The 13,195-nt window shown below is 50.0% G+C and overlaps 1 protein-coding gene across 9 annotated transcripts in view; it reads left to right on the top strand.

The window, feature by feature from the left end:
- The window catches only part of NBEAL2 (neurobeachin like 2), a 219,488-nt gene that overhangs the window by 158,812 nt on the left and 47,481 nt on the right, over positions 1-13,195 (top strand). For 8 of the 9 annotated variants that reach the window (XM_080973935.1, XM_080973931.1, XM_080973934.1 and 5 more), the window contains 8 exons: positions 661-820; positions 2,286-2,388; positions 3,200-3,353; positions 4,908-5,066; positions 7,198-7,354; positions 8,578-8,663; positions 9,936-10,679; positions 12,593-12,771. In XM_080973935.1, coding sequence (XP_080830061.1) covers positions 661-820; positions 2,286-2,388; positions 3,200-3,353; positions 4,908-5,066; positions 7,198-7,354; positions 8,578-8,663; positions 9,936-10,679; positions 12,593-12,771 — 1,742 coding nt within the window. The remainder of the gene's footprint in view (positions 1-660; positions 821-2,285; positions 2,389-3,199; positions 3,354-4,907; positions 5,067-7,197; positions 7,355-8,577; positions 8,664-9,935; positions 10,680-12,592; positions 12,772-13,195) is intronic. The other variant, XM_080973933.1, reaches the window with a different exon arrangement.

The following is a 13,195-nucleotide window of genomic DNA, read 5'->3' as shown; positions in this document are numbered from 1 at the left end:
CCCTATACGGCCGAGGACCCTCGTACCTACGGGACCGCCTCTCCTGGTATGCCCCTCAGAGAAACTTGCGGTCTTCAAATAAAAACATCTTGAAGGTCCCAGGCCACAGAGAAGTTAGGCTGGCCTCAACTAGAGCCAGGGCTTTTTCGGCCGTGGCTCCGATCTGGTGGAACGCTCTGTCACAAGAGACTAGGGACCTGCGGGACTTGACATCTTTCCGCAGGGCCTGCAAGACAGAGCCGTTCCACCAGGCCTTTGGCCAGGGCACAGCCTGACTCCCTCCCTCGGCAATCTTCGCGGAGCTCTGGCCCAATGGTTGCCAGTGGCTTGAATTAATTAATTTTATAATGAATGATTTTAGAGTGTCGTTTGTGCTGTACTTTTGCACTGTTTTATTGTTGTTAGCCGCCCTGAGCCCGGCTTCGGCTGGGGAGGGCGGGATATAAATAAAATTTATTATTATTATTATTATTATTATTATTATTATTAATCTTAAACCACACAGTCTAGGCTTGGAGCGTCCAGCTTAGACTTCTATATTGTTGGATTCGCAGGGTGGAATGGAAGAACAAAGGGGGAGGGCTAAGTGAAGACCCAGGTGAGTCCTGGCTGCACCTCTCTTTGACCAGGCAGCAATGATTTATCTTTTCTGCCTTGCAGGTCTCCAGCCAGACGATGGACATGAATGTTCTGATGGCTTCTCAAATCCTCATGGAGCAGGTGGCCGCGGAAGGACACAACTTTCTGCTGCACCTCCTGTACCAGTTCCTGCTCTTTGACTTCCGGATCTGGAGCAACAGCGACTTTGCTGTCCGATTGGGTGAGCTTAGACCATCCCTTGCAGCCCCAGGGACGGACAGGTGGCGTGGTTGAAGCTGTGCATCTGCACTCGAGTGCTCCTGCTGGTTCGGGGCGTTGTCGCCCCAACCCAGGAGAAGGTTGCTTGTGTGGCTGTCTTACGACAGGCTGCAGTCCAGTGGTAGAGCGCTTGATTCTCGGGCAGAAGGTGCCTGGTTCAATGCCTTGCCATGAAATTCTGGTGAACCCCTACCAGCCTGCGTAGAAAATATTGATCTTGATGCACCAATGATCTGACTTGGTATACAGCAGCTTCCTATAGGGAACTGGTTCTCTTCATTGTAGTGTAGGATAGCATCAAGATAAATTATTATAATAATAATTTATTATTTATACCCCGCCCATCTGGCTGGGTTTCCCCAGCCACTCTGGGCGGCTTCCAACAAAATATTAAAATACAATCGTCTGTTAAACATTAAAAGCTTCCCTAAACAGGGCTGCCTTCAGATGTCTTCTAAAAGTCAGATAGTTGTTTATTTCTTTGACATCTGATGGGAGGGCGTTCCACAGGGTGGGTGCCACCACCAAGAAGGCCCTCTGCGTGGTTCCCTGTAACTTGGCTTCTCGCAGGGAGGGAACCGCCAGAAGGCCCTCGGCGCTGGACCTCAGTGTCTGAGCAGAACAATGGGGGTGGAGACGCTCCTTCAGGTATACTGGACTGAGGCCACTTAGGGCTTTAAAGGTCAGCAACTCTACAATTCTATTATTCTATCTGCTTTGGCATGCGGGAGGTCCCCGGTTCAATCCCTGACATTCCCAGGTAGAGCTGAAAGGCGGAGTCCCTGCCTGCAGCCCCAGAGAATCTCAGCTGAAGTTCAGTGTAGACAAGTCTGAGTTAGTTGGACCAGTAATCTGACCTGGCATAGGCAGCTTCCAATGTTCTTGTGGCGTAATTGAAAGTGGCTTGGCACCTGTGATGCCAGGAAACATTTGGACAGGTGTTCCACACGCAAGGCGCTGGAAAACCTGCTAGCTTTGATCCAAGATTAGGCAGCCTGTTTCTCACCTGTGCTGGGCTCTCCTTCCTCAGATGACGCTGTGGTCTAAACCACTAAGTGTTTTGGGCTTGCCGATCAGAAGGTCGGCGGTTCAAATCCCCGCGACGGAGTGAGCTCCTGTTGCTCGGTCCCTGCTCCTGCCAACCTAGCAGTTCGAAAGCACGCCAGTGCAAGTAGATAAATAGGTACCACTGCGACGGAAAAGTAAATGGCGTTTCCGTGCGCTCTGGTTTCCATCACAGTGTCCCATTGCGCCAGAAGCGATTTAGTCCTGCTGGCCACATGTCCTGGACAAACGCCGGCTCCCTTGGCCTGAAAGTGAGATGAGCACCACTACCCCATAGCCGCCTTTGACTGGACTTAACCGTCCAGGGGTCCTTTACCTTTACCTTTCTTTTTACCTTCACTTTCCACCTCCGTGCTTCATAGGTCACATCCAGTACCTGTCGAACGTAATCAAGGACCACAAGCAGAGAATCCGTAGGAAATACGGTGTGCAGTACATCCTAGACTCCATCAGGACGTATTACGGGTGAGTTTGGAGCGTCTTCTTATATTGTGAGGACAGAGGAAGGAAATACTGTTTGGGGAGCATCCTTGCTGCTGTCATTGCGTACATAAACAGTATGTACGCAAGAGTTAACTTCACTCACTTGGTGTGATTTATTGTTGACCTGCTCTTGTCACCCCCTTATATTGCAGAAAACTTTGTGGAATGCAATAAAATGCAAGGCTATGTTGGAGAAAGTTGGCCATGTTGGGTAACTCAGTGGAAATAGCTTTGTTGTTGTTTAGTCATGTCCGACTCTTTGTGACCCCATGGACCAGAGCACGCCAGGCACTCCTGTCTTCCACTGCCTCCTGCAGTTTGGTCAAACTCATGCTGGTAGCTTCAAGAACACTGTCCAACCATCTCGTCCTCTGTTGTCCCCTTCTCCTTGTGCCCTCCATCTTTCCCAACATCAGGGTCTTTTCCAGGGAGTCTTCTTTTCTCAGGAGGTGGCCAAAGTCTTGGAGCCTCAGCTTCAGGATCTGTCCTTCCAGTGAGCCCTCAGGGCTGGTTTCCTTCAGAATGGAGAGGATTGATCTTCTTGCAGTCCATGGGACTCTCAGGAGTCTCCTCCAGCACCATAATTCAAAAGCATCCATTCTTCGGCAATCAGCCTTCTTTATGGTCCAGCTCTCACTTCCATACACAACCTTTAAGTGTCTGCAGAGTCTCCCCTTGCTCTTCTCCAATATTTTTCTGCATTGATACCTATTGCTGGACCATGTGGACCTCCTGGCTTGACCCAGCAAAGCAAGCCCCTCTAGGTGACCCTCCCTTGCTCTCTCTCCCCCAGGACTTACAAGGAGAAGCCCATCGCAACTGATGACATCAAGACGGTGCAGACGTCCCTCTTCAGCCTGATCAAGGAGTTCTTCTGCAGGAACTTCTCCACCGAAGAGATGCAAAGCACCTTGAACTACCTTGCTGCTGTGAATGATGAGCACCAGGTATGGAGGAGGGGCAGGGAAAGCCAGCAATGACCTGTTAAGGAAAGGGAACCTCCCTAGGCTAGAGTATTGGAATAGGATAGGGTTTCTCACACTGTGATCTACAAACCACCAATGGTCCGCAAGGTTCATCCGCGTGGTCTGAGGTGTGTATGGAAAATTCTGAAGAGGGGAGATGGCACATACATTTTATTATTTTCAATCGGCTTTCGGTTGCTTCTTTTATTTCCTATATTGTATTTCATGATTCTCAATTGCATTTCGATTGCTTCTTTTATGTCCTATATTGTTTTTCAATTTGAGTCCTGTGGAACAGGAGCCTGGATAGCCTAGCTGGTTAGAGCATGGCAGTGATAGCGCCACGGTTGCAGGTTTGATCCCTGTATGGGACAGCTGCATTGAAGGGGGTTGGACTAGATGATCCTCAGGGTCCCAACCCAACAATTCTATGATCTCAAATTGTAGTCCAATGTACAAGAAAATGAGGAAGCAATAACAATGCAATTTAAAACCGCGCAGCATCTAGCACAGCACTTTGCGACTGCTGCAGCAGGCAGGGGGTGGAAATCATTTAAGTGGTCAGCCAAGACCCTCAGCAACTGGGGTGGGGGGGAAATTTGGGAACCCCTAGAGTAGAAGATTTCAGGCCTCCAGTGCCAGTAGCATCAGCACCAGATTTCCTGGATCCCTGTCCAGCTGTGCCTTCAATAGTGTGTACTAAAGCAAAGAAGATTATAGGATGATGCAGCCGAAACTTCCTGCGTTTTCACAAATTTTAATTCCCTTTGTCTCGTAATTGGGGGGCACATCTCTGGATCTGCCAAGTTGGCCATTCTGTCTCTTCCGTGTATTGAGTGGGGGGGCTTTCTGTCGGTCCTTAAGACAAGGTTTTGGAGTCTGCGGCCCTCCGGGTGATTCTGGGTTGCGATTCCCATCACCCCATACCATCTAGGGGGGGCGCCCACCTGGGAACGGCTGACTTGGTGAACTGCTATATTAACACGATGGACATGGATGTATCACTGGTCTAAACCACTGAGCCTCTTGGGCTTGCCGATCAGAAGGTCGGCGGTTCGAATCCCCGCGACGGGATGAGCTCCCGTTGCTCTGTCCCAGCTCCTGCCAACCTAGCAGTTTGAAAGCACGCCAGTGCAAGTAGATAAATAGGTACCACTGCGGCGGGAAGGCAGATGGCGTTTCTGTGCGCTCTGGTTTCCGTCACAGTGTCCCGTTGCACCAGACGCGGTTTAGCCTTGCTGGCCACATGACCCGGAAAGCTGTCTGCGGACAAACACCGGTTCCCTCGGCCTGAAAGCGAGATGAGCGCCGCAACCCCATAGTCGCCTTTGACTGGACTTAACCGTCCAGGGGTCCTTTACCTTTTACCTACACGGATATATCTAGAGACTCGGACAACAGAGGGCAGCTCTGACACCCACATCGCTTTCCTCGAGTTCTTGTGATTTCGTGCACAACCCTGCCTTCTCGCTGTTTTCCTCGACGCCTTTCTGTATGTTGTAAGCCTCTTACCATTCTTCTGCTTTTGTCCCACAGGTCTGTGGAGTGCTGGAGGTGATCCACAGCCTTCTGAAAAGCTCCCCATCCCAGGAGCAGATTTACACGTTCCTCTTTGAGCCGGGGAACGTGGAGATCTTCTTCTCGCTGCTCGTCCAGCGGAAGTTCTCGGACGAAGTGCGAGAGAGGATCTTCAAGGTGAGAGAGCTGTTGGGGGGGGGCTTCCTGGGGCTCGCGTGCTCCGGGTCTCTCGCCGGACTCTGATGGGGTTGGGGTTTCAGGTCCAGATGGGCCCAACCCCGCAGACTGTCGTGGGCAGAAATTCCAAGGCCTAGTTCCCAGCGGGAGGCTGTCTGGTGGGGTTTGTGCGTGAGATGCACAAACCCTGAGGGCAAGGGGAACAGCCAGTTCTGGAGACCCGAATCTCTTCCCCGTGCAATTTCACTATGAAATAGCGACAGAGTTTCCCTACTGCCTTCGTTATGTACCTCTAGGCACCAGGCGAAAACAGTCAGATGGGCAGCTAATTATTATTATTATTATTATTATTATTATTATTATTATTAAATGCTTATTGGATGGATTTCCCCCCTAAATTGATTTTTGATTTTATTGTTATTCACGTTTTATACCATATTTATGCTGGTTTTTTGTAGCATCAATTAAGTGTTTTAAATTCTTTGTTAGCCGCCTTGAGCCCGGTTTTCTGAGCCGGGAAGGGCGGGGTATAAATAAAAATTATTATTATTATTATTATTATTATTATTATTATTATTAAAGCCAGGCCTTGGGCTGATTGGTAACCTATAACCTTTTAAATGTGCTTGTAAGGGGTGGTGTTTTTGTGGGAATGTTGTGAATAGTAGGAGAGGATATATTGATTAAATATTATCCTTTCTCACTCAAGCTAGTGAGCTGGTAGCAGAGCACGTTCCCTTGCACATTGCATTGTTGATGGATTCGTTAGAATCGTATAAATTGAGTAATCCGGCTTGTCCAGAATGGATTGTTCCTCTTAAAAACAACAATGACATGACGGTCTTCTTTTGAAAGTAATGATAAAGTTTGCAGTAGACCCTCTATTTACGACCACCTCTACTTGGGCCCGATCCAAGTTGCAACCGCGGCAAACCCGGAAGTAAATACAGTGGTACCTTAGGTTACAGACACTTAAGGTTACATATGCTTCAGGTTACAGACTCCACTAACCCAGAAATATTACCTCATGTTAAGAACTTTGCTTCAGGATGAGAACAGAAATCACGTGGTGGCAGCAGCAGGAGGCCCCATTAGCTAAAGTGGTACCTCAGGTTAAGAACAGTTTCAGGTTAAGAATGGAGCTCCGGAATGAATTAAGTTCTTAACCTGAGGTACCACTGTACCAGGTTTGCCACGATTCATGCACACGCAGAATCGGCTTTTGCCGTTTGCACATGCGCAGAAGCGGCTTCTGCCATCTACACATGCGCAGAAACACACCACCACCGAATGCACCTGCTCACAATGGCACTTCTACTAGCGACCCAAATCGACTTACGGACGGACGGACCTCCGGAACTGATTATGTCCGAAAGTAGAGGTTTCACTGTACTTGCATTCAGTTCACAGTAGTGTCCCGGAGGCAGGCTGTATTTACAGTTGTAGAGAAAATGAAGTCTGAGCTACGTATTCTACCTTGCGGCTTCCATCCTCTTGTAAGGATGAGCCACATGCTGCTGGCTAAGAGCCCAGGGAAGAGTCCAAAAGGAAAAATGGGGAACGGCAATGATAATAATAATAAATAATAATAATAATAATAATAATTTTTTATTTATACCCCTCCCATCTGGCTGGGTTTCCCCAGCCACTCTGGGCAGCTTCCAACAAAACACTAAAATACATTAACCTATTAAACATTAAAAGCTTCCCTAAACAGGGCTGCCTTCAGATGTCTTCTAAAAGTCTGGTAGTTGTTTAGTTCTTTGACATCTGGTGGGAGGGCGTTCCACAGGGTGGGTGCCACCACCGAGACGGCCCTCTGCCTGGTTCCCTGTAACCTCACTTCTCTCAGGGAGGGAACCGCCAGAAGGCCCTCGGCGCTGGACCTCAGTGTCTGGGCAGAACGATGGCGGTGGAAAAGAGGAAGGTGGCTGCGTGGCTAACCCTTTTATCGGGTCAGCTAGGATCCAGCCCATCTACCTGGCCACACACAGGGGGAGTAGGCTCCAGAGCAGGTAAGACAGGAAGTCCTCTCTGTCTGGAGCAACATTCCCCTGTGTGTCCACTCTAGGAAAACAGGAAATGTTGTATTTGACTGCTTCCATAAGGATACACCCCTTGCTCCACACAGATCCTGTACAAAATGCTGAAGTATGAGAAGATGAACGAACGGAGCAAGCAGCGACTGAAGCTGAAGGACGTCGGCTTCCTGGGCTTCATGTCGTATCTGAACGACATCCCGGTTTCCATGCTGATCCGCTACCTTTGGGAGCAAGTGATTGGGCCAGGTAAGTTTCTGAAGACGGTTCAGAAACTTCACCTGGTGTAAAATTCTGCAGCCTGGTTGCTCACCATTTAAGGATATTGCACCAATCCCGGTCTGACTGCACTGGCTGCCAATTAGTTTCCAAGCCGTGCTGGTTTTGACCTATAAAGCCTTAAACAGCTCAGGACCTGACACCTAAAGATATGCAATGAAGGCGCCAGGCAGGACTCCCTGGGGAGAGCAGCCCACAAGCAGGAAGCCACCATAGAAAAGGCCCTGTTCTCAGGTTGCTGCCCTTCGGACCTCTCGTGGAAGAAACACATCGTTTGAGAGCCACTGCCCTAGATAATCCCAGTGTCCGTCCCCCCCAAGGGGGCAGTCCTTCCTACTTCGGGAACTGTTGAGACAGTATTGGACTAGGACCCGGGAGAGACCAGGGTTCGAATCCCCACTCGGCCATGAAGCTCCCTGCGTGATCTAGGGCCCATCGCTCACTTTCAACCTCACCTACCGTATTTTTTGCTCTATAGGACGCACTTTTTCCCCTCCAAAAATTAAGGGGAAATGCTTGTGCGTCCTACGGAGCGAATGCAGGCTCCTTGGCTTCAGCGAAAGCAACGCGAAGCCTCCAAAGCACAGAGGGAGCACTCCGCGCTCCGGAGGCTACGCGTTGCTTTCACTGAAGCCTGGAGAGCGAGAGGCGTCAGTGGCTATTAGCCTTTGGAGCGCAGTGGGAACTTGCGCTGCGCTCCAAAAGCTTTGGGGTTAGCTGCGCAAAGCCTCCGCAGGGCATCGCGGTGCCTTCACCCCGCTGCCCTGCGGAGGCTTCACAGGCTGTCCCAGAAGCCAGAACAGCGAGACGGAGCACTGCGCAGCACTCCCTCTAGCTATTCTGGCTTTTGGATGGCCCCGCAAAGCCTCCGCAGGGCACGGGGATGAAGGCTCCCCGTGCCCTGCGGAGGCTTCGCGCAAAGCTAGATCAGCTATCCCAGCGGCTATCCCAGAAGCCAGAACAGCAAGATGCTATCCCAGAAGCCAGATCCCTCTTGCTGTTCCTGCTTCTGGGATTCAGATTTTTTTTCTTGTTTCCTCCCACCCAAACTAGGTGCATCCTATAGAGCGAAAAAGACGGTACCTCACATGATTGTTGTGAGGATAAAATGAGGGGGGAGAAACCGTTGAGCACCCTGATGTTTCCTTTTGCTCCAACCAAGACTGTGTTCTGCTGCCTTGCTTTCTCCCTAGACACCCCGAACTACAAGGATTTGTTGGCCGTGATCTACCTCTCGCACCGGGCAGAGCTGACCGTCAGGCTGGACATCTGCAGAGAGGTGAGGGGTGGAGCCAGGATCTTACCAGCTCCTGAGATGCTTCATCTGGGCAGGGCGAAGCAGCCCAGTGCACACGAAAAAGCATGCGAAGGAGCCTTGCACAGAGTCAGGCCACTGGGCCTTTGGAGCCAGTGGACTCTGCTCTGACTGGCAGCCGCTGTGCAGGGTCTTAGGCAAAGAACTGCCAGTGGGAGATGCCAACTTGTAGAGTTGGCAGGGACCCCAAAGGGACATCCAGCTCTCTCCCGCCATTTCCAGGTTTGAATTGAATTGTTTATTTATTTCCCGGCACCGCGCATTAGTGCGTAAGTGCGCACCGGGGGGGGGACGACACCTGCGTTCAGAAGCATTGCTGCTTCCAACTAGGCAGAGCACAGCTGCCGTGGCTAATAGAAATCGATAGCCCTCTCCTCCGCAAATCTGTCTGATGCTCTTTAAATCAGGATTGCGACAAGCACAGCTGTAACGCTGTCACCAAACTCCTTCACAGATGCATTCGCACCAGGCAGAAATCTCAATGCACAACTCCCCCCCCCCCCGCCGCTCACACCAGGACTGGCCTGGGATGTTGAGGTCAAATCTGCTGCCCCTTGTGGATCCTGCTGCCTGAGGCGGTCATCTCATGGGTGGACCGGCCCTGCCTCTCCCTCCCTCCCTCTCTCTCTTTTTCTGTCTCTCTCTCTCTCTCTCTCTCTCACACACACACACACACACACACACACACTCAGCAACCCCTTACCGTATTTTTCGCTCCATAAGACGCACCTAGTTTTTAGAGGAGGAAGGGGGTAAAGCCCCATTTTTGGTGGGATCAGCTCACAGTTGTTCAGCTCCTTTTGCAAAAGGGAAAAGCTCCATTTTTTGAGGATAAGCTCAAAGTTGTTGAGCTTACTTTACAAAGGGGAAAAATCCTGTTTTTATGGGGTTCAACTCACAATTCTGCAGCTTCTTTAGGAAAGGAAAGGGAGCAGTTTCTACAGTTTCCAGACAGATAATCTAATCAGCCAGTCCCTTGCCGCTGGGGAAACAAACAGCCTCCGTCTGCAGAACATTCAACTATGGAGGCCTGGGCAAGGGAGCCAGCGACCGACCACACATTCGCTCCATAAGACGCACAGACATTTCCCCTTTTCAGGAGGAAAAAGTGTGTATTATGGAGCGAAAAATACGGTACTTACACCCACCAAGTTGTGCCATCTTTGGTCAAGCGCAACAGCTGCCAGTTCGCTTGTCCTGGCCTGGGTGCCAACGGCTCCTCTTTTTCTCTTCCAGCTCTTCCGCCTGATCTACAAGCCGCAAGACCCGGCCAAGCAGACGGTCAGGCAGCTGGCCAAACTGGCCGGCTGGCAGGACACCCTCACCAAGCTCTACGTCAAGGAGTCCTACGAGTCACGCCAGCACAGCCTGTCGGGCTCAGCCAACGGCGGAGGCAGCCTGGACCTCCCCAAGGCTTCGGACCAGCCGGGCGCAGAGGTCGGGAAGGAGCCCTCCGCTCCCCCTTTGGCCTCCGACCTCCAGGATCTGGACGTCTTCCTCCCGCTGGGCTACGAGGCCTCGGACCCGGAGCTGTCGGAAGGCTTTTCGGACCACTCGGTCTCGCCCACCAGCAGCCAGAGGGGCAAGGCTTTCCCGACGTACGGCTTCAAGTCGTTCGACTCCTCTGACCTGGCCAGCCGCTCCTCCTCTTCCAACACCATCGACGCTCCCGGGGCCACGGAGGCCCCCCAAGCGGGGGACACGCTCCCGGCCGACAGGGTCTACCACCCGCTGTCTCCCTTCTCCATGTCTCCATTCGACCTCGGCCTGGATTTGGGCAGCACCAGCTCGGCCGCCACAGCCGAGAGCGGAGACCAGACGCCCGTGAGCCTGCCGGGGACCCCGTCGCCACTGGATAACTTTAAGCCCTTCCCGGGGACACGGGTAAGGAAGAGCTCCAGCCTCTCTAACGTACTGGACGACACCAGCTACCAGGATACCTTGCCCAGTGACAGCATCTCCAACACCAGCAACCCTCAGGTGAGCCTCTTTCCTCTCCATCTTCCTGTGTGAGGTGTTGAGACAGGTGTGCAAACTCCGAAATCTCCACCTTGTTGGCTATTTGCAGTTTAGTTGCGCTGCAGAAAGCTTGCTGGGGAGACCACGCATTACAAGAAACTCAAAAATACCGCATTTTTCGCTCTGTAAGACTCACCAGACCACAAGACGCACCTAGTTTTTGGAGGAGGAAAACAAGAAAAAAAATATTCTGAATCTCAGAAGCCAGAACAGCAAGAGGGATCGCTGCGCAGTGAAAGCAGCAATCCCTCTTGCTGTTCTGGCTTCTGGGATAGCTGCGCAGCCTGCATTCGCTCCATAAGACGCACACACATTTCCCCTTACATTTTAGGAGGGAAAAGTGAGTCTTATAGAGCAAAAAATACGGTAACTTTAACAAGGTTTTAATAACAATAACAATAACTCCTTTTACACTAAACATATCCACAGGCATGACCCATCCACCAGGATATTGAGAGAGCTAGGTGCTGCTCTTTATATACTACACCCAATTGCTGACACAGCTTAATTAACACAACTTAGCAGCACCTGCTATACTGTTTCACAGCCATAAAACTGGGTCTCGTTATTTGCTCTGGCCCTTAAAGACATACACATCTTGTGGAACAATAATGAACCTTCACATTTAAAGAGACCATTCAACATACCTAAGCATGCTCTCTTTCTAGGACATTGTTATGTGCCAGCGTGAGAGGGTTCTTCTTTTTAGGGGAGGGGGGAGGGGAAAATGGGGGAATGAGGATGGTGTATTTTTGATAAATTGTTATGTTGAAATTCCTAATAAAAAAAAAAATTATTATTTTAAAAAGAGAAGTCTCTGTCACAGAAATACCTGCAAGAAATTAGCAGTTTTGGAAACAACCCAACCTTCCTTTAAATTTGCTTCACACACCCAGAGTGAAATATAGTGGTATTCTTTCTAGGCAGTCTTAAGCTACTTCAATGTTTATGTTGTTTTGGCTTTATTGTAATGCTTCAGTAGCACAAAAGGAAGCAAAAAAGGAAGCAAAATCTGTATCTACAAATACTCAAGCATGAAAATTCTGTTGTTTAACTCACTGCCTGTACCTCTTTTTAAACTGATGAACGGCATACAGGCTGTAAGCTATTTTAATATGTAGAAAATCCTCTTTTCAAAACATGAGTATTAATCAGGGTGGTGCAACTCTTTTTCGTAGTAGTAGTAGTAGTAGTAATAATAATAATAATAATTTATTATTTATACCCCGCCCATCTGGCTGAGTTTCCCCAGCCACTCTGGGCGGCTTCCAACAGAATATTAAAATACAATAGTCTATTAAACATTAAAAGCTTCCCTAAACATACTTAAACATATCGTATGTGTCTTGGATGTCTGATCCTAACTACAATTATCTAAAACTAAGCTAGCATTAGAAAAATCAGAAAGTGTAATTCTGTTTCTGGGAGTCTCTGAATCCCAGGAATCGAAATTTGGGTAGGACCACCGTCAGACAAATGTTAGTGTCGCTTTAGAAGTCAAAATACCAAACGATCTGTTTCTAGCATAATAAAAAACACAATGCTTATTTGTAATACGAAGTGCAGGTGAGTTAAATGAGATTCATCCTTCTCTTGCAAGAATATATTATTTCTCTGGCGCTAGAATTGCTTTACTTTGAATCTTTGTTTTCTTTTCATTGCGCAAAGGTGAGCAGCAAAGACTCATCAGTAGTGTGACAAAATAACTCCTCCCCCCAATAAAAAATAAAAAATAAGTCTCGAACGCGGCAGCTTTTCCTCGTGGGGGAGTCTCTCCACCCCCTTGATCCCATTGGCTGCTCTTTTCTGAACCTTTCCCAAGCCTGCAGGATTGCTTTTGGGGTGAGCTCACCTGTTGCTTCCTTCCTCCACAGCAGACGCCCGAGGAAGAACTGTGCAACCTTCTCACCAACATCGTCTTCTCGGTCACCTGGCGAGGGGTGGAGGGCTGGGACGACGCAGCCTGGAAAGAGCGCGGGCAGGTCTTCTCGGTCCTCACCAAGCTGGGCTCGGCCTGCGAGTTGGTGCGCCAGCCGGACGAGATCAAGCGCAGGTAAGGCATGGCATTTTGAGGTGGGCAGAGTGTCGCCAGTGGAGCCGAGCCAGGGTTAAGACTCTTGCTGACTGCCCTGCACTGAACCCAGAAATTCTCCCTTTTCTGGGTGCCTTTGGAAGAAAGTATGCGTTCTGTTTTCTAAAAGTCTGGTAGTTGTTTATTTCCTTGACATCTGACGGGAGGGCATTCCACAGGGCGGGCGCCACCACCGAGAAGGCCCTCTGCCTGGTTCCCTGTAACCTCACTTCTCACAGGAAGGGAACTGCCAAAAGGCCCTCGGAGCTGGACCTCAGTGTCCAGGCTAAATGATGGGGGTGGAGACGCACCTTCAGGTATACTGGACCATAGCCGTTTAGGGCTTTCAAGGTCGGCACCAACACTTTGAATTGTGCTCGGAAACGTACTGGGAGCCAATGTAGGT

The sequence above is a fragment of the Podarcis pityusensis genome (genome assembly GCF_964106645.2).
Source record: "Podarcis pityusensis genome assembly, chromosome: 12".
Taxonomy (NCBI): Eukaryota; Metazoa; Chordata; class Lepidosauria; order Squamata; family Lacertidae; genus Podarcis; species Podarcis pityusensis.
This window is presented reverse-complemented; position numbering and strand designations above follow the sequence as displayed.